The sequence below is a fragment of the Corythoichthys intestinalis genome, chromosome 17 (assembly GCF_030265065.1).
Source record: "Corythoichthys intestinalis isolate RoL2023-P3 chromosome 17, ASM3026506v1, whole genome shotgun sequence".
NCBI lineage: Eukaryota > Metazoa > Chordata > Actinopteri > Syngnathiformes > Syngnathidae > Corythoichthys > Corythoichthys intestinalis.
In genome coordinates this window covers 28,257,295-28,278,214 of record NC_080411.1, presented here as the reverse complement: position 1 = coordinate 28,278,214, position 20,920 = coordinate 28,257,295, and the positions used below count along the sequence as shown (strand labels likewise).

Here is a 20,920-nt window from a genome sequence, read left to right as displayed (position 1 = left end):
CAGGGGCATAAAGGCCCAGACAACAAAGCTCCTAGGATCATTGGGACACACAAATCCCTCCACCACGATAAGGTGATGACTCACAGAGAGGTTTTTCATTGTTTGGATCGATTATTCATCATCTAAAATATTGGGGAAATGCGACACTGACAAAAAATCAAACAAACCTCAAATTTAGCGATTTTTATGAGGTAAATATCCATTACCTATTTACAAACGCATGTTTCATTGTGACGTAATTTATGTAAAAGTTGAAAACATGTGAGTGAATAACTTTTTAAAGTTGTTTTTCTATTATAAAACTAAATAATAAACATCAATTAATGATTCTAAGCTTAAAATGCTAGATCTTCTCCACACTCCATTTTTAATTGAGCCAATGGCTCTGATGCAAAATGGCCGACAAGGGATGATGCTTTTCTCCACTGGTTTTCACGTATACATTAGTCATCTACTGTATACATACGATATTTATGGGTAGGCTACTGTGCTTTGACGAAAATATGATGTCATTTCTTATACTGCTTTTCAGTAAATGATATCCGAGTGACGTCCAATATTAGGGAATATATCCAATATTTTTCATTGAGTAATGAACTGTCGTATTGGAATCTTTTGAGATAGTTTGATTTTTTTAATGAGTGTTTCCAAGTCCAGTCGAAGGGTGGCGGTAAACCACACTCAATTTGAATGAGACGGAGTATATGAAGAAAAAATAAAAAGAAGAAGAATCGGGTGCCAGTGAGGCAACATGGCGTTCAATTTTGGCGGCGGAGTGGCGTCAAATCCGGCAGCTAGTATGTATAAATTTTAAACATATTTTGTTTGAGCATTGTACATTTTCTTTTCCCGGCATCCACCCAATATTCTAAAATATGGGTTTATTAGAAAGAAAGCGAATTCCGGGTTAAAACCTCGTGACGAGCTGCACTCTCCACAGACTGTGTTGCAGTGTTCGTCAGTTCTTACTCACACATCAATATAAACAAGGATTTCTATATCTAATGATACTTTGCATGCATACAACTTGATTCAGGGCAAATCTCATGGAAAAACTGATTCTTGTTACTCTTCGTCGCGCCGGAATGACGTAGTTTGTGTCGCATTATTACATCGTACAAGATTCATGTCAGCTTGATAACCTTCCCTAATGAATGAATAAACAAACTTTAAAAAACATTCAATTTTAACGCAAGGTGCTACACAGAAAGATTAAAAACATGCCGATCTGTTTTGTGAAGTTGGTATGAGGTCAAAATTCCCTGACGACGGGTAGATAGAGCACGCTCTGAAACAAAACTTGCACTGCATATTTTTATGACATTTTACATACCTCAGATTAAATAGGATTCAGTAAATTTTCAATTATTAGTCCATTCAGTCAAAATTACGTCGACCAGCATTTATTAGAACAGTATTTTTTAACCTTTTCTGAGTCGCGGCACATTTTTACATTGGAAAAAATCTCGCGGCACACCACAAACCAAAAATGTTCCAAAATAGTTTCTGCACCGAATATTTCACTATAAAATATTTTCTCACTATTTATGCTTACTCAGGATGAAACTTGAGCATGTTTAGATGAACACAAAGCCGATACCCTGGCAGGAATTAATGGAATACACACATAAAGCTCTTCTTCAACAGCTCTCAGTCTCTCTCTGTCTTTATTTATTTTTTATAGCAGTTAGGCTTGAAAAGCTCAGAATTATCAGACGTGGGCTTTAGCAATGTCTTTAACTGCATCAGGGCAGAGCATCTCGCTGACAATGGTTTGCAGGCATGTAGTATTAATTTCTCTGCCACAGTGTGGGACTTTTTGCATTTAGCAGCAAGTTAAGCAACAAGGTAACTGGCTTAAGGGCTTTCTCATTTATCTTTGTAGTTTCTCTAAAAAAATTAGCCTGTTTCTCTGTGTTTTCACGAAGGTGAACAAAATAGTCCATCGACTTGTTTTGAAGCGAAGGGTGTTTCGTTTGGAAATGACGTTTAAGCTTACTGGGCACTATGGCGCTGTTGAATAGCTGCTCGTGTCGCTTTCAAGAACTGCTCAGATTTCTAGCCATCGGCCACCTTGCTGTCCTCGACAATGTGTTGGAATAAAACGGGGGAATTTGACGGTCGTCATATATGGATAAAATGGAAAGGACACTTGTGTATATCAAGACTTGACGAGTCTAATCAAATGATGTACAGTAGACTTGCTGGGGTCCACATTGGTCTCAGACAGCAAGATGGCTGATGGCTAGAAATCGGAGCAGTTTTTGTACGTGACACGAGCAATACCTCACTCATCTGCACACGACCGAAACCTTTTACCTACTCCATCCTCCCTATTGCAACTCTGCCCGACGATGTAAAAAAAAAAAAAACAACAAAAATGCAATATTGGATAATTTCTCATGGCACACCAGTTGAAAAACACTGTCCTAGAGATCAACCGATACTGGTTATTAGTAGTGATGGAGAAACCGAAGCTTTCTGAAGCAGTGAATCAATATCAAGCAATGTGTCGAAAGGGTTCAGTCTTATGAAGCATTTGCCACGAATCAGTGTGGTGAGTCACGACACTGCTTCACCACTGCTTTCTGTACCACTGCAGCGAATTTGTTGAAATGGTTCAGTGCTACGAGGCATTTGACACAATTCAGTGTGGTGACATTTGCTGGACATATATTGAACTTTTATATAATCAAATAACAAAGTGTCTTCTGAGCTATTAAAGCTGCGGGTGGCATGGTGGTTTCATACCTTGTCTACTGTGCAAACGGTAGTGTGTTCGACTCTTGGCCTGGAATATATATATTTTTTCTTCCCCCAGATAATTAAAAATAATAATAATAATAATAACGAAAACAAAACAAAAAAATCTATTGTGTTACTTTTAAATGAAAAATGGAAATGGTTGTGCAATAGGGAACTCTTGATGGTAGGTGTATAGAATGCTAGTGACACTGGGATGGGGATTTGGGTGTTTCACACATCTTTATTTAAAAACAAAATCTCAGCAGCATTTGGTTTCAGCCGGTTCCTCTTTTTGCTAATCACCTCTCCAGTTTATGAGAATATTCTCTCACATGGCACGAACAAATATACAAATTGGCAGATAGACAAACACAAAAACTGACAGACACAAAAACTAACGTGTGTGTGTGTGGGGGGGTGCGTGTGCATATTATATAAATCAGCGTATAGTGTGTCAATGAATGCCTATACTATGTGCAATAATTGCAAATTAATTTAATGTGTAATCTGATCTAACTTCACTCTCCCTCGTTCTCAATATGACGTAATGCACGCAAAAGCGCTCCTCCTCACAACCCACAACATTTTGAGGGATATTTCCCCTTTTTATAAGCATTGTGAGTTTGACTGAATCCAATTGACTGACTCGACCCCTCCGTACCTGAGTGACACGTCGACGGTCACGGCCGACACGCGTCTGACGTCACAACGCCTCGCTTCCGCGGCCAGGTGATTTTCACTGAATGAAGCGAGACATCGGTACAACGTATCGAGATACTTGTTGCCGCGAGCGCTCGACACTTGTCGGGCGTCTGCTTCGAGCGTGACGTCACTAGCTGTTCCACAGGATCCAGCGAGACATCGAGACGGCTGATTTGTGATACTTTTGCAGCGAGCGCTCGACACTTGTCTCGAGCGTCTGCTTCGAGCGTAACATCACTAGTTATTAGTAGTTAGAGAGACCAATAATCAATTTTTGGAGCCGATATTCATTGGCAGTAAAAGTGTAAGAATTGGCGTGAAAAACTAAATAATGCAAACACTGAACTTTGTTAAAATGCCTAAAGCATGTTTATTGAATCACACAAATAGAAAACAATAGCTCCAGAAGTGCCTGAATTTCCAGAAACATGTCTTATAAAGTTGAATAAAAGGTTAAATAACGACATCACAACTGCAAGACCACAGTGCTGTACTTAAGGTCACTTTATATTGTTGGAATCAGAGATGCACTTTTTCACATGGGTTTGTTACACAAAGGATACATTTTCTGGCACAGATAAGTAATCAGCTAGAGCTGATGTAAAAAAAAAAACACAACAGCAGTTTTCTAAGTTAACAAGACAATTTGGGAATGTCAGACTGCGAGTACCGTAATTTCCCGAATATAAGGCGCACCCGTGTATAATGCGCACCCCAAATTTACTTGTAAAATCTAGGGGAAAATATTGTACCCGTTTATAATGCGCACCCTAATTTTAGCACCATTAAATAGAAGAATACAAGAAAACAGAGCTCGTGTACAGATACAGAAATGTCATTTTACTGACTGGTGAAACACAGCACAAGCATAGCATATTGGTAGTTCAAAACATTACCACAAACTGACAATATTTACGGTAATAATACGATTTGACAACTTCTCCAGTTTACCAGAATCTAGGAGAAAACAAAACAGATGTGACTTTTCTTTTAAAGGCTGCTGTATAACTTGCTCGTTTCATCATGATGAATAAATGTTTCTTCCATTGATTGATTGATACGGTAAAATAAAAGTGGGGACTGAAGTCGGAAATCCGTGAGAGCTCATCGCTATGACCACGACAGTAATAGGAACTATTGTTATTTGGGATTGAGTTTCCTGAGGGACAGTTATAGTTGACGGACACAGGAAGTCTGTGTGTTTACATTATGGTCAGAGTTGCGGAGCTGCAATAAACGTTGACTCAAATGAGTTCAAGAAACTAAATTCCGTGCTTTATGAAGAGTAAAAAAAGCAGAATTTAACGCAGACGAAATCATTCGGCCGATTAGAGTGAAGTATTACCGAAACAAAATGGTGACGTCACGTACCGTAATGGTCGGCAACGGGTCGCCGCATACGTTTCTTCAACACAACGTGGCCGTGTCAATAAAAAAAAAAATCGGTTTGTATATATATGTAATATATATATATATTTGTCTCCATCCATGTACCCGTTTATAATGCGCACCATGATTTTACAAGTTGGTTTTGGGGGAAAAAAGTGCGCGTTATATTCGGGAAATTACGGTATGTGGTCTTCACTGCATAGTCATTACCAAGAAGATGCGAGTGTTCTGATTTCTGTATGATTTCCCGAAGCAGCCCTCAGTTTGAAAACTATGTAACGTACACGTGAACTAGCTAATTGTTTGTGTGTTTTGGTTAGAAATGGTCAAAGTCTTGTCACGACATGCTCTCTCTTATGTGAAGGCACAACTGGGTTTTCATTTGGTTCCTTTGGCGCGAAGACCACTGCACCAACAGCTTTTAGCTTCGGCACCCCCGCAACCACCACTACGGCAGCCTCTGGATTTGGCAGTAAGCCTCTTTTCTTCTCTCAATGTGCTTTTTTATTAACTTTATCACACCTTTGTATTGTATACAATTGCCTACACTCGCTGTTCTCAGTTCTGTATATCGGCAGTCCATCTCAGTCATGCCCTTTGGCTGCTTTTCTGGTCTTAGCTCTCACAGCTCCGAGTTTTGGCACAGCGACCACCACTGCTGCAGCACCAGCATCAGGATTTTCTTTTGGCTCCACCAGTACGGGTACGTTGGTACACTGCTTTAGCCCAATGCGTTCATTTTTTTCTCTGTATTAACTCTTGTCATTTTAACTTCCAACTGTATCATTCTTTCCCTATTGCTGCCTGTCTCTGCTGGCCCACAGGATTTGGGGGGCTGGGAGCTGGAAGCTCTGCGGCTGGTGGGTTTAGTTTTGGGGGGTTCGGTTTAAATGCCAACCCGGCGGCCACGGCAGTGGGGTTTAATCCGGGCTGCTTTGGCACGGCATCCACCGTTGCCAGTGTTTTCAATTTTGGCAATAGCTTGGCTAGCACAGGTATAAATTGTGATTGATTTAAGCCATGTAAAATGGAAAAGAAATCCACATGTCATGTCTGCGTGTTGTTGTGTCCTTCATTTGGTGTGACATCCTGCATTGCGCTTGCATGAGGGAGTGTCAAGGACATAATTCAGGATTACATCTCACCAGTGTGTGCCTAAAAGATCAGGGAACTTTTAGGTCATGAATTACTACATAATTTGGAGTGAACGTGAACTGCACGTAATGTATTTTGGCTTCTATAATATAAATGAATGAATAAAACTACCTTGTGATCAAACATGGCCGATCAAACATCGCCAATCAGCGGTCTTATCGTTGTGAGCTCCGTCAGAGCTCGTCTTCGCAAACAACTATGAGAGGTCTGGCATTGCTCTGCTTCGCTTCGCATCTAATTCAACTCCAGTGTGGTTTAGGTCGCAAATATTGGTATTCCGCCACCATTTTAAATTTGCCATTGGCGAAGCAAGGGAACGGATCGATATTGGTTAACTTCAAGCCCCGATCCTGAATTATATCTCTGATTGACCATCAGGACAGGTCACTACACTCATCTATGTACTTTACACCAAACACTGTGATAATTGCCTTCTTGTGGATCATCTAAATTCTTTTTTTTTTTTTCAATTTTATTTGTATTCTTGTGTGTACCTTGTAACCATTAACACTGCTTTTTATTTTGTACCCTCAGGCACTTTTGGTAATTTCGGCACAACCACAACCAGTGCTGCTGCACCAGGTTCAACGTTTAGCTTTGCACCCGCTTCAAATGCCACAGGTAAATTGGCAACATCCCTTCTGTATCTGCCCTGTACCTACAGTGCACCCAACAGTGATATACAGTGATCCCTCACTTATCGCTGTTAATAGGGACCAGAACTGCCCGCATAAAGTCAAAAACCGCAAAGTAGGCACATATCCATTTTTAACATTCATTTCTTTCTCCATAATATCGATAAGTGTATATAAAACTCTATAAAAGCATATGTTATCATTAGAATGTCAAAGAGTAGTTTGAAACGTCTTCTTTTTTATTGGCACTGTTTATTTTACATTATTTCAGTTACGTTACATTATAGATTTTTTAGTTATTTTATTTGTTTTAACTCTGTGGCAAGCTGGAGTCAAGGAACGACATTTCGTGACCATAAATCTCACTGCGGTGTTTTTTTTTTTTTTGTGTGCAACGACAATAAAAGGAAATCTGAATCTGACAATATTCATATAAATAAAATAATGTATAAGTAATACATACTGTACATTCTATCACTCCTTCATATGATACGGCTGTGGGTATGTGTTTAAGTGTACACGCATACGTAGAGGTAAATAAAGTGAACATTAATGTTTTTAGAACTATTTTATTCTTATAACAAGATAGTAATAACAAGTTTAAAAAATCCACGATGCACTGAGGGCGTAAAAGTTGGGCTGCGAAGTAGCGAGGAATCACTGTAAATTGACATTCACATCTAATTGTCCTACAGTGGTATGAAAAAGTATCTTAACTAGGGCTGTCAAACGATTAAAATTTTTAATCGAGTTAATTACAGCTTAAAAATTAATTAATCGTAATTAATCGCAATTCAAACCATCTATAAAATATGCCATATTTTTCTGTAAATTATTGTTGGAATGGAAAGATAAGACAAGATGGATATATACATTCAACATACGGTACATAAGGACTGTGTTTGTTTATTATAACAATAAATCAACAAGATGGCATTAACATTATTAACATTCTGTTAAAGTGATCCATGGATAAAATGTTATATTAAAACGCCTCTTAATGTTTTCGTTTTAATAAAATTTGTAAAATTTTCAATCAAAAAATAAACTAGTAGCCCTATTCTGTCCTCAATGTGTGTGAGTACATAAATTGACAGATAGCGAACATAAGTTCCAAAAAGAAATCAGACGGTGTGGCAAAGTTGCATGGGCTTTACTGAAGTCATCTCTTTTTGACAGGAGCACGTTTCTTGTATTTTTGTACAACTGAAAATAACAAGGCAATGTGTCAATAACTTGCATAAATCACAAAATAACATAAAATGTACACACACGTGTCCATTTGAGCAGTAGCACTAGCCAATTAGCTCACAAGCATCTAACAATGTAACTGCATTTCACCATATATGTGAACAAATTCAAATACACATCATCAATAACTATCTAATGCTCATGAATATAAACAAAGGAGGAATATAACTCACAAGCGATGCATGTATTAGACACAAACAGTGTGATGGGGCTATGAGAACTGCCACTGAATACTGGATGCGGACGTTAGCTGGTCTGAATAGCACTGTCTATTAGTGTGAGTTCACGTCGACATATAATCACGTCAGAAAAGCGCGCCGAAACCCAAATAATCCGCTGCACTGAATCGCCAGCAGAGGGCGACATTACGCCACATAACGTATGCAAGTCACACCCAAGCGCCAGCAGAGGGCGGAAAAACTCCATAAAACACAATTAACAAGTTGGCCTTTCACTGTACTGACATTTAAATCTGTCTGAGCGGGCATAGTGCGTTAATTGCGTCAAATATTTTAACGGGATTAATTTAAAAAATTAATTAACGCCCGTTAACGCGATAATTTTGACAGCCCTAATCTTAACCTTTTGGAATTTCTTACACTTCTGCAAAAAATGACCATCAAATGTGAGCTGATCTTTGTCAAAATCACACAGATGAAAAAACCGTGTCTGCTTTAACTAGAATGACCCAAACATTTATAGGTTTTAATATTTTAATGAGGATGGTATGCAAAGAATGAAAGAAGGGGGAAAAATAAGTAAGTGAACTATCACATTTAATATTTTGTCCCCCCCCCCTTTGGCAGCAATAACTTAACAATAATAACCAGACGCTTCCTGTAGCTGCTGATCAGTCTGGTACATCGATCAGGACTAATGTTGGCCCCTTCTTCTCTACAAAACTGCCGTAGTTCAGTCAGATTCCTGCGATGTCTGGCATGAATCGCTGTCTTTAGGTCATGCCACAGCATCTCAATGGGGTTCAAGTCTGGACTTTGACTTGGCCACTCCAGAACGTGTATTTTGTTCTGTTGAAATCATTCTGAAGTTGATTTACTTCTGTGTTTTGGATCATTGTCTTGTTGCAGTCTCTATCCTCTTTTTAGCTTCAATTGTCTAACAGATGGGCTCAGGTTTCAATTAATGATTGCAAGTTGTCCAGGCCGTGAGGTAGCAAAACAGCCCCAAATCATGATGCTACCTCCACTATGCTTCACGGTGGGGATGAGGTGTTGATGTTGGTGAGCTGTTCCATTTTTCCTCCACACATGATGTTGTGTGTTACTCACAAACAATTCAACTTTGGTTTCATCAGTTCACAAAATGTTTTGTCTAAACTTTTGTGGAGGATCTTTTGCCTTTTTGCGAACATTAAACGAGCAACAATGTTGTTGTTTATTTTTTTAGACAGCAGTGGCTTCCTCCTTTGGGTCCTCCCATGAACACTATTCTTGGCCATAGTTTTACATATAGTTGATGTGTGTACATGGATATTGGACTCTGCCAGTGATTTCTGTAAGTCTTTAGCAGACACTCTAGGGTTCTTTACTACATCTCTGAGTATTCTGCGCTGAACTCTTGGCGTCATCTTTGGTGGACGGCCACTCATTGGGAGAAGCAACAGTGCCAAACTCTCCATTTGTAAACAACTTCTCTGATTGTCGATTGATGAACATCCAGACTTTTAGAGCTGGTTTTGTATCCTTTCCCAGCTTTGTACAAATCAACAATCCTTGATCGCAGGTCTTCAGACAGCTCTTTTGACTGAGCCATGATGCACATCAGACAATTCTTCTCATAAAGACAATTCTTACCAGATGTGTGTTTTATAGTGGGCAGGGCAGCTTTAAACCACTCATCAGTGATTGGACACACACCTGACTTTAATTTTTTGGTAAAAAGTGGTTTCAATTTTTCTTTTAAGTCTCCTTAGGCAGAGGGTTCACTTACATATTTCCCCACTTCTGCCATTGTTTGCATGCTCTTGTAATTAAAATCTGAAAACCTATACATTTTTGGGTGGTTTTAGTGAAAGCAGACAGTTTTTACATCTGTGTGATTTTGACAAAAATCAGATCACATTTGATTGTGATTTTATGCAGAAATGTGAGAAATTCCAAAAGGTTCAGATACTACTTCATACCACTGTATTTGTTGTAGCTGCAGCAGCTCAAATTTGAATGTGCTTATTTGGCATAAATTTTATTTCCTGACAGTTTCTCTTTCAGTGCCATTGACCCATATGTGGTGGTCATAAAAGTGTCCCGTTCTTTACAGTAGAAAGATTTTTGTCTGTATTTTACCCACTCTTCATCTGCAGTTGCCAACATGTCGAAAAGTAAAAGCGATGCTGCACGGGTTGTGCAGTTTTGTTCCTAAACACTGCTTGCCACATCCACTTTCTTCATTCTTTTTGTCTGTAGGAAGCCTATTCGGAAATGCTCAAAACAAAGGATTTGGTTTCAGCACAGGCCTCGGTACCGGGACAGGGACTGGCACCACTGGATTCGGAACGGGACTAGGAACGACCAGTCTTGGTGGGTTTGGTGGCTTTAATCTCCAGCCCACTCAGCAGCAGCAGGGTGAGTGACAGCAATGTGTACACTGGGGGGCTGGAAGTCACTCACAGCAGGGGGTGCTGATGATCTTATTTTGTTTTTCCCATCCCAAAACAGCCGTTTCGGTCCAAATTTGTCATACTTGTGCTTTTTCTGCAAACAAGGCGTGCACATGGCAGTACACACACATTCTGGATAGTTTATGTATTACTACTAGGCTACTACAAAGACGGCGTTCTATTTAACCCACAGTATGTGTCGGATTTTTTGTATTGGAAACAAAGGTGCCCGTGTATTAGAATGCAAATCCCCACAGATAGACACACAAATGCATTTGAAAACTGAAAGGTCCAATAAGCCTTTCTTTAACACCTACTTTTCACAACACTCAATTTGTGACTCAAAAAAATTGCACAAGAATATCCAACAGCGCTCTGCAGGGCGTGTAACACGTGACCAGGTAGGATTTGTGTATAAAAGTAACAAAATAAGGGAGCAGGCTTCCTCTTCTGCACTTTTATTAAACAAAGAAAATAAATCCCCCTCGACCACTTGTCACTAGGGAGCTCAGCACTTAGCACACACGCGTTGGCAGATGAAATCCAACAAAAAGTTAGCAGTAACAGAATAAGAAAACATTCAATATAAATAAAGGAGCGCCACCGTGTGATGGATGTCAGGAGGAACACCCTTTGCAGTGGTGACCGTTACAGGCAGCAGCTCAACAGCAACAAGAAACAATAATATGGCTACAATGCAAGCGATTTGAAGTTCTCCACGGTCTAAATTTGCAGCTATCTTTCCTCGCTGAGCACTATTATAAACTATCATAAGCTTCATTTTCGACCTCGAATTGAATTTTAGAAAATCTTGCTGTTTTTGTAAAGAAATCGCTACTTCGTTTTTGCATTATTTTAACGCCTCCTCTGTCAACCGTTAACTTTTATGTTCCAATAGCGCCTTATGCAACGTGATATGGTAGCAAGCAAGGTGTCTGGTGGCGACCATGTTATCAACAAAAAAAACCTTACACTGCCAATGGATTTTCCCATTGGCAGTGTATCAAATACTTGTTCTCCCCACTGTATGTTCATAATCCCCAAAGTTAAATACGCTATCGTTTCAATGTTTTATTAATTGATTTACTTCAAAAAAAAAATCTACCCAAACACTTTTTTTTTTCTCGCCAACATCAGGGGGTGCTTCAGCACCCCACTTCCCACTCCATTGTGTATATGACAACTTCACCAGCGGTTGTTTAAAAGTAAAGCTCAACAAAAAAAATGAAGCCAGAAAGCTTACAAATTGCATATATGATAGCTGGTGGTGTAGTCACGTATGAGTAAAACACCAATCTGCATCATTGCTTACCAGGAGGCTTGTTTGGTCAGCCCGCCCAGCCGCAGGCCCAGCCCAATCAGCTGTACCAACAGGTGACAGCTTTGTCGGCACCCACCTTGCTTGGGGATGAGCGTGACTCCATTTTGGCCAAATGGAACCAACTGCAGGCCTACTGGGGCACAGGCAAGGGCTACTTCAGCAACAACAACCCCCCTGTGGAATTTAACCAGGAAAACCCCTTCTGCAGGTTCAAGGTAATGCTAGGTTGTTCAAAATGTTTTTAAAAAATGATTCCAGTAAACACCAACTTAAACCCCATTGTGTACGTTGTGTATTTTCCTGGCCAGGCGGTAGGGTATAGCTGCGTGCCAATTAGCAAGGACGAGGATGGCCTGGTGGTCTTGGTCCTCAACAAAAAGGAAGCAGATGTACGAGTGCAGCAGCAGCAGCTGGTGGAGTCACTGCATAAGGTTCTGGGAAGCAACCAGACATTGAGTGTCAACGTGGATGGCGTCAAATCCCTGCCCAATGACCAGTATGTCTCTCATGTAGATATTTGCTCATTTTGATGGCAAGCTAATCCTATATTTACCTCTGTAAATACTATTTGTAAGCTAATGCTGTTAACCCTTTAACACCTAAGCCTATTTTGGCCGAATTTTCATGCCTTTGATGTTGCCTTTATATTTCAAAGAAAAAACTGTTCACAATGGCCAAGTTGAGTCCCTTTTTTCAGGATACATTGAACTTCATGTCCAAGCTGTTGTTTTCTTCACTGACCAACTTTAATCCACATTTTGGACCCAAAAAGACAAAAAAATCCCAAAATCTTTTTTCAAAATTTGTAATGTTGAAGTTCCACTGACAACCAAACATGCTCGACCAACCGTTTTGAAGTTTGATAATATTAATTTAACTTGCTAGGATAAACATTCAATAGAAAAAAATAAGATTGAATAGTTTTATGTTTGACAATTCAACACAAACAGCAGCTATGGTCATAGGCGTTTTTGGCCTTCACACATACTATGGTCAAAACATGTTATATACAATGCAAAATAGTGAGAGAAAAAAATTATATATATTATCCAACACAAAAAGGGTTTGGAAGTTAGGTATTGTACCCATCACCTTATCAAAGGTATATATGTACATGCAATCAAGCTTTTCAAACACACATCTATATAAAAATTGAAAAGATTCATCGTGAAGAAAAAAAAAACAAACGTTGAAAAAAAAAAGTATTTTCAAAAATATTTACAAGGAGTTCAGTTCAATTCAATTTTTTTAGGCATGCGACCCAATAAAGTTTTTTTTTTTTTTTTTTGCGCACTCAATAAAGTTTGTTTTTGAACATGTCACTAAGCTGCGTCACATACAACGTCACACAGCCTACTCATCCGCCGTTTGCGCGCTGCTGTCACTTCTTCTCGCCGAGACGCCGACTGATCCGAGGAAAACAATGACAAATACAGCTCATCCTATTCCTTGAGTTAATGAAATAATGCATTAGCTTGCGCTAAATTTAGTTTTCGATTCATTCTGCACGTTTCAAAGTCGCTAGCTCAGTCCAACCGGCCGTTGCTTGATACGCGTGTCTCCTTTCCCTTAGTTGGCGCCTTGCTCGTCAATTTATTAAAAATGTTCACATTAGGTTCGTCCTTCTTGACATCACAACGGCTCTTGGGATATGTAGTCTTTTGTGCTGCTTTCGGTTTTGAAAAAAGGACAAGAAATGATGGAAATATGGAGATAGACACATGGTCCATGCAGCGTTTTAATGCATTTTATGAGTGCAATAAAACTATAAAACTCAAATGACATTATCTCCTGTTTTACTTGGTCGATTGACTTCAAATAAAAACTGGTGTGGACATCAACTTCTGTACTTTCAAATGAGAGCAACCAGGGGCACGTGGGTGACGTAATTACAGTGTTACAAGGCTTCAAAGATGATATGCGTAAACGTGTCGCATCCGACACGTTCGGTGTTAAAGGGTTAAAGGAGAGATATTGATTCATTGTGGAATGTTTTTAGGACGGAGGTAATCATTTATGTGGTGGAGCGCTCCCCTAACGGCACGTCCAAGCGTATTCCCGCCTCCACACTCTTCACATACCTGGAGCAGGCCAGCGTCAAGGTGCAGCTCACACAGCTAGGTGTGGCAATGTCAGTTACGCGCACTGAGCTCACACCAGCACAGCTCAAACAGCTTCTACAGAATGCCCCAGCTGGTTTGTATGACCTGATCCGTTTCACCAGTGGCTTTTGCAATTACTTAATGATGCTGTTTGTGCTGGCCAGGGGTGGACTCCATTATCTGGGAGCAAGCTAAGGTGGACAACCCTGATCCAGAGAAGTGTGTTTTATTAGTGACTTGGTGCTAATTTATGATAGGCAGCGAGGAACTTCAAGACTTTTTTAACCCCCAGATTGATCCCAGTTCCCATGGTGGGCTTTAAAGAGCTGCTTCGTCGCCTTCAGATCCAGGAGCAAATGACCAAACAGCATCAGACAAGGGTGGATGTAAGGAATTTGAAATCCTAACACCTTAAAAAATTCAATAACTGATTGACCAATCACCAACAATTGCTCACTTGAAGGAGTAGTTTGTGATGTGAAATAGTGCAATCGAATAGTTTTCACATGATTATTTCCGCTACTCACCTGCTGGTCACAATGGGCTCCATGCACGAAACTGAGGTGTCACTTCCCCCAAAACTTAAGCTGCTCAATCTTTTGCAGTTTCTTCACCTTCCCACCAGTCATATTCATCGAGTTTCCACTCGCTTTTTAGAGCTTCATACAGATCAATTTTTTTTCTCCCAAAGCTAAAATGAGCAAAAGGAGAATTGATTTGTTCCAGTGTGCACGTCATCAACCAATTTAAACTAAAGCCACGGATTTGACTGATTGACTGTTTCGCTTCCGTGCACCAGCAGGGCTTACAGTAGTTCTTGCAGCAAATTAAAAGTTGAAATACACTTGTTGAAGAAAGAATGGACTACAATAGATTAGAATCTTTATTATCTTTGTAACATGTATAACTAAATTATAGTGCCAACTGCCAAACCAGACAGTACTGAACCGTTTGAGTCATATAAAAACCGCAACATACAGTGCTGGGCTGCTGGCCAAAAGTATTGGCACCCCTGCAATTCTGTCAGAAAATGTTTCCATTTATAAATGCTTTGGTAGTAATGTCTTCATTATTTTGCTTGCAATAATAAAACACAAAGAGAATTAAGAGTAAAATTAAATTATTATAATTTTGCACAAAACTATATCTAGGGAGGTTAGCCACAGTGCCATAGGCTTTACACTTATTGATGACACTGCGCACGGAAGACACAGGAACATTCAGGTCTTTGGAGATGGACTTGTAGCCTTGAGATTTTCCATGCTTCCTCACAATTTTGCTTCTCAAGTCCTCAGACGGGGTTTTGGTCTTCTTTCTTTTCTCCATGCTCAATGAGGTACAAGGACATAGGTCGAGTCAACTTTAATCCATTTTAACTGGCTGCAAGTGTGATTTAGTTATTCCCACTAGCTGTTATGTGCCACAGGTAAGTAACAACTGCTGTTAATTACACAAATTAGAGAAGCATCACATGATTTTTCAAAGGGTGCCAATACTTTTGTGCGGCCCATTTTTGGAGTTTTGTTTAAAATGATAGATTTTTTTTTTTTATTCCATTCTTTTTTGTGTTTTTTCATTGCAAGCAAAATGAAGATACTACTACCAAAGCATATGCAATTGCAATCATTTTCTGGGAGTAATTGAGCATTTTCTGATAGAATTGCAGGGGTACCAATACTTTCGGCCAGCACTGTACATTATCTAAAATATAAATAAATAAATAAATAAATAAACAAACACATTACCATTTACCATAATTAACAGTTGCACAAGTCCCACAAGGTTTTACAAAAAAGATGTGCACCTTTAATGATTAATTTTGGAAACACTCTTTAGACCGGAAACAACTGAGCAGCTTTTGGACAGTGCGAGAGCTTTCGTGCAGTCTCAATACTAGGTGTACGTGGGGCGCCTCTATATCCCATTAGTGCTTATACCAATGTCAATGTGTGGACTTTGCAGATCGTATCCAATGACATAAGTGAGCTCCAGAAAAACCAGGCAACCACTGTGGCCAAGATCGCACAATACAAAAGGAAGCTGATGGACCTCTCACACCGCGTGCTGCAGGTACATTCCGCAGCCGCTGTTGTGTCCGTCATCTCCTTTCTTCTTTCTTATCAAGGCACTTCTATACTTTCTTCACAGGTGTTGATCAAACAGGAGATCCAAAGAAAAAGTGGATATGCCATCCAGGTGGATGAGGAGCACCTCAGGGTGCAGCTGGACACCATTCAGTCGGAACTCAATGCCCCTACACAGTTTAAAGTGAGTATACAGCTCTGCTTCAAACGTAGGACATTTTAATGCATTGCGGACCAGTTATACCCCCCACCATACACCTACTTTCACGGTGAATCTTATATTTGGGTGTTATCTTTTACATACGTATATACCGTACATAAATCATAACAAATACCTTTAATTCAACTCTTTCAGGGACCAGTAGCCACTACAGGGAATAGCTGTTCGAAAGTTGACACTTCTTTAACACTTTTTAGAGCAAGTTATCGTTGATCATTTAAAAATATATATATACATACTGTATATGTATTAGCAGTTATTGCTTTTTTTTTTAATGGTCAAGAATTGTATTTTTCAATATTTTTATAATTATTACATTAAAATACATTTATGATTTAAAACAGTGATAACAACCTACGTTGTCCCTTGTTTTACTCGTGACTGCCGCTTCCAGCCTAAAGCGTAACTGCAGCCTCTGTTAAGATGTTCATGGTGTGCATGGTTGTACAAGCACAAACATAAGCAATGAGCATTTGGCCCATCAGATCAACATCAGAAACGTAAATACTGGGGATGTCCCCGATCCGATCATGTGATCGGAAATCTGGTAGATCGCGTCATTTTCCAGAGGATCGGAATCGGGTGAAAAGGATGGGGTTTTTATTTTATGTTTTTAAAATTTTTTTGTTTGTTTGTTTTTTAAGGGCTAAAAAGTAACAAAACAATGCAGAAATCCAGTGGCATTGCTAAAAGAAACAAAAAAATATACGTTTTATACTCTGCAACACTCCTGGAAAAAGTAGAAGTACTGTAAACATTACAGTGCCGTAACATGTTTGGAACTTTGTTCAACTTTTCCGTATCTGATCGGGATTCTGTATTGGCAGATTCTCAATCAGGTGACTCTGGTGCAAAAATATGTGATCGGGACATCTCCAGTTAAAACGGCAAACATGATTGTTTACTGTTCGTCTTAAGTGTTTAAACAGTGGCTTAGAAAAGTGTTTTTCCCAAGCGCTGCTGTCGTGAGGACACACGTGGACGTGCAAAGGCGCGTGTTCGCCTAGAGTGATCAACCCGAACCCTCTCTATTAATAAAGTATGACAAAGGGCTTTTTGGGGCTGACTCAGTTAAAAATTTCAGGGCACTGTGTCCTCATCAAGGGCATTGGTGGAGCATGCTTGGAATAGAAAAGTAAAGTTGAATTAGTGCTAAAAATCTTTTATAGTTAAAATGAATAAAAACAGAAATACATACATACTGATTATGGCCCCAAGTAGATTTTTCCCCTCATTGTGTTTAACTCATGCATGCCATTGATGGCAATAGATGTCCATTTAAACCAGTAAGGCTGGCTGTAAATCCTCATGTTTCAGTGCCAGATGACTGTGCGCCCCGCCCAGTGAAAATTGATTGGGCGTCTAGCACAGTCAGTGGCAGCCAATGAGTTAAAACCGAGCCCTCTCAAGGTTAAAAAAACAAAACAAAAAAAATAATTTGACCATTGAAGTGTTAAATATGGTTTTAATCTTTCCTTCCCCAGGGTAGATTGAATGAGCTGATGTCCCAAATCCGCATGCAGAATCACTTCGGGGCGGTGCGCGCGGAGGAACGCTACAACGTCGACACGGACCTCCTCAGAGAAATTAGACAAGTAAGTGTTTCAGACGGAGGCTTTGTAAACCTCAATTTAAAGATTGGGCATGAAGTGGATTAGAGGGTTAACAAGACAAATGTTATGATTTAGCACCTAAAGCAGCAGCAGGACGGTTTGAGTCACCTAATCAGCGTCATTAAAGATGACTTGGAAGACATGAAACTTATTGAGCATGGACTGAGTGACAGCGGGCATGCACGAGGCAGCATCCTGAGCTGAGATGACCAGTACAAACACTTGTACCCTCCCACAAACCAGACAGTGGCTCACTCAGACTCTCCGACATCCTCTGAAGTGTTTTTGACACCTTTACTTCAATCAGAACACGGTATCTAAATATATTTGTTTTCAGTTCCAATGACTGACTAACCTGCTTTTTGGAATGATAATATAAAATTACATTTGTTCAGTAATGTGTCAAATCAGATTACGGATATGAGACATGGAACACCATTGTACTTGTATATACATCTTTGTATTGCTTTTATAGGTTGCTAAAAGGTTATTAAAATGTCATTTCAACTAGATGAATTCATGGTGTAGCTACTTTATCGTTTTACAATGTGCATTGTGATGCTGTTAAACCTGCAGTGATTACTTCCTTAGGTGACCTTTTTCACAACGTCTCATCAAAGCAGGGCTTGACTTGATAGGATTCACATCAGCGGATTGGCATCCTTGTGCCGATGAACGACAGATGGCAGTAGAATTGATTAAGCTCTTTGCACAGACATTATTATTCATCCCCAGAAGGTATTTCCAAAGGTCTTTTTATACTGCACACTCAGTAGTACATTTTGTTTAATTGGTGAAATGATATTCATTGATCAACAGTTGTACCTTGACTTGTGAGTGGCCCAATTTGTCAAGTTTTTAAAATTATGACCTGTTACTTGATCAATTTAATTAGCTTTTTTATGCGAGCCAAAATTTGTCTGATTCTCAAAGGGACTATATAGGATTTTTAGGGTTAATTTAAAATACTTTTCTACTCTATGCATGCTCCATCAATGCCCTGATGAGAACACGGACCCCTGACATTTGAACTGAAAATGCCCCAAAAAACCTTCTTACCTTCAATAGAGAGACTTGGAGGAGAAGACATGCCTGTTCACATTCACACACGTCCCCGCAGCGGCAGCACGGTTTCAATGAGCCTTGCTACTAACAGTTTTTACTTTTCTGGTGCTAATTTGATGGGCCAAATGCTGGTTGCTTTTAGAGCTGTCCCGACTAGTCGACGTTGTCGACGTCATCGATTACGTAAATGCGTCGACGGGCAAAACATACCGTCGACGGGTAATGACGGGTGTTAAAAAAAAATTACATGCGGATAAAGTTTTGATGGGCAGGCGCTCGCGATGCAAGCGGTTGTTACTGGCACCCCCAAGGGGGCCGCTGTTATTTCAATGTGACGGGCATTGTCAGATTGAGCAAAGAGGAAGAAAGTGGGCGAGCAAGAGAGAGGGACCGAGATCGGTGAGTTGGGGAAATGCGCGGGTACCGCGGAGTTCAGTGGCTGAATCCCCCACGTTTTTGTTAAGGGTCAATAAAAGTATCCAAAAAGAGCCATCCGACGCCTCTCGGTGTTTTTATGCACGCCGCCGCCTTCCTGAGGAGGAAATCGGACGAACCGACGACAAAGAACCAAGTGAATCGCCGGTTCACTCTTCACTACTGCGAGGAGTTGAAAACACCGCCAATTACCAAACGGGGCAGAATTGGTGACACGTGAAAGTGGCATAAAGCCAAAAAAGCGGACCAGAATTGCCAGAGCCTGGAATTATTTCAAGGAAAATATGGAGGGTGCCACTGTGTGTACTCTTAGCTAAGCTGAGCTCTCATACCACAGTAGCACGTCGGCTATGAACGAACACTTGAAGCGCCGTCACCAAAGTATAATTGTCGAAGACAACAAGAAACAACAAGCTAGCGGATTGTAAGTCCATACAACTTTCTAACGATTTTTTAAAAAATGGAAGTTACTTTTATGTGTGTCGTATCGGCGTGCAAATTTATTTAGTAAAATAATATATATATATTTTTAAATTATTATTACATGTATTAGGATCATGGAAGCTCCCACTTGGGGAAAATATATACATATATCCTGTGTATACATAATAAAAAACAACATGGAAACAACACTGGCCTGCCTACTCTAATCCATGACTGCACTAATGTTAGTTACTTTATATTATAAAGTATCATTGTGTATATACATATAGTAGTATACTATATTTAAATAAATAAATTAATACTATATATTTTTGTTACTGTGCGTATGTGTGCCTCTCATTCAAAATAATTGTAATACAGTGGTACCTCTACATACGATCACTTCGACACACGATCTTTTCGACATCCGACGTAAAATTTGAGCCGCCATTTGTTTCTACATCCGACGAGTTGCTCGAAATACGACGACATGACAGCACTGCAAACGAACGCACGGTGGATTTTCTTGTGTGAGAAATCAACACAGTTTTCAAAAAAAGTTGATAAAGTTGGAGAAACAAGGAAAAAAGTGATGCTTACCTTTGAAATGAAGATGCAAGTTATAGAAAAATATGAGCTTGGGGTGCGCGTCCCTGAACTGGCTCAACAATACAGCTCCATTGTCCTCTTCCGACCACCGTTCGCCACTATTTATAAGTTAAGGTGACAATTATTATTGTGGTAACATTGCCAAGGAAATCGCCAGCTTCGTCACGTTTTTATCATTTATTTAAGAACTTATCCAACACAAAACGGCCATTGTCTTAAGCAGTTGACTGCTCTCAAGAAAACGAAAGTATTATCTCTACCGCACCGACCTATCTCACTGAGACGTCAGCATTCGCGGTGCGTTCAGGGACAGTAAAAAGTGTCCGCCATATTAGAATCCGATTCGTTACATTATTTACAGGAATAATTATTAATTATTCTTCTTATTATTATATTATTCTGAATTATTTATTTATAACTTATTTGTTTTTCTATGTTTAATTGCCATTTGTAACAGTGCCAGCAGTATTTATTAAGAATTTAGTGTATGTCTTTAGGCTTTGGAACGAATTAATGGAATTATAATGTATTCCTATGGGAAAATCCTGCTCGAC

General features: G+C 39.6%; 1 protein-coding gene across 2 annotated transcripts; it reads left to right on the top strand.

The window, feature by feature from the left end:
• Positions 1-658: 658 nt before the first annotated feature.
• nup54 (nucleoporin 54) lies at positions 659-18,346 on the top strand. 2 transcript variants are annotated; one of them, XM_057819783.1, is made up of 15 exons: positions 659-797; positions 5,201-5,308; positions 5,456-5,539; positions 5,661-5,831; positions 6,526-6,612; positions 10,301-10,459; positions 11,810-12,030; positions 12,124-12,311; positions 13,815-14,011; positions 14,082-14,136; positions 14,210-14,303; positions 15,880-15,987; positions 16,066-16,185; positions 17,706-17,816; positions 17,910-18,346. In XM_057819783.1, the coding sequence occupies exons 1-15, from the start codon at positions 752-754 to the stop codon at positions 18,036-18,038; spliced, it is 1,878 nt and encodes a 625-aa protein (XP_057675766.1). In that variant the 5' UTR covers positions 659-751; the 3' UTR covers positions 18,039-18,346. The 2 variants fall into 2 exon arrangements, with proteins under 2 accessions (XP_057675766.1, XP_057675765.1); XM_057819782.1 differs by lacking the exon at positions 5,661-5,831.
• The last annotated feature ends 2,574 nt before the right edge of the window (positions 18,347-20,920 follow it).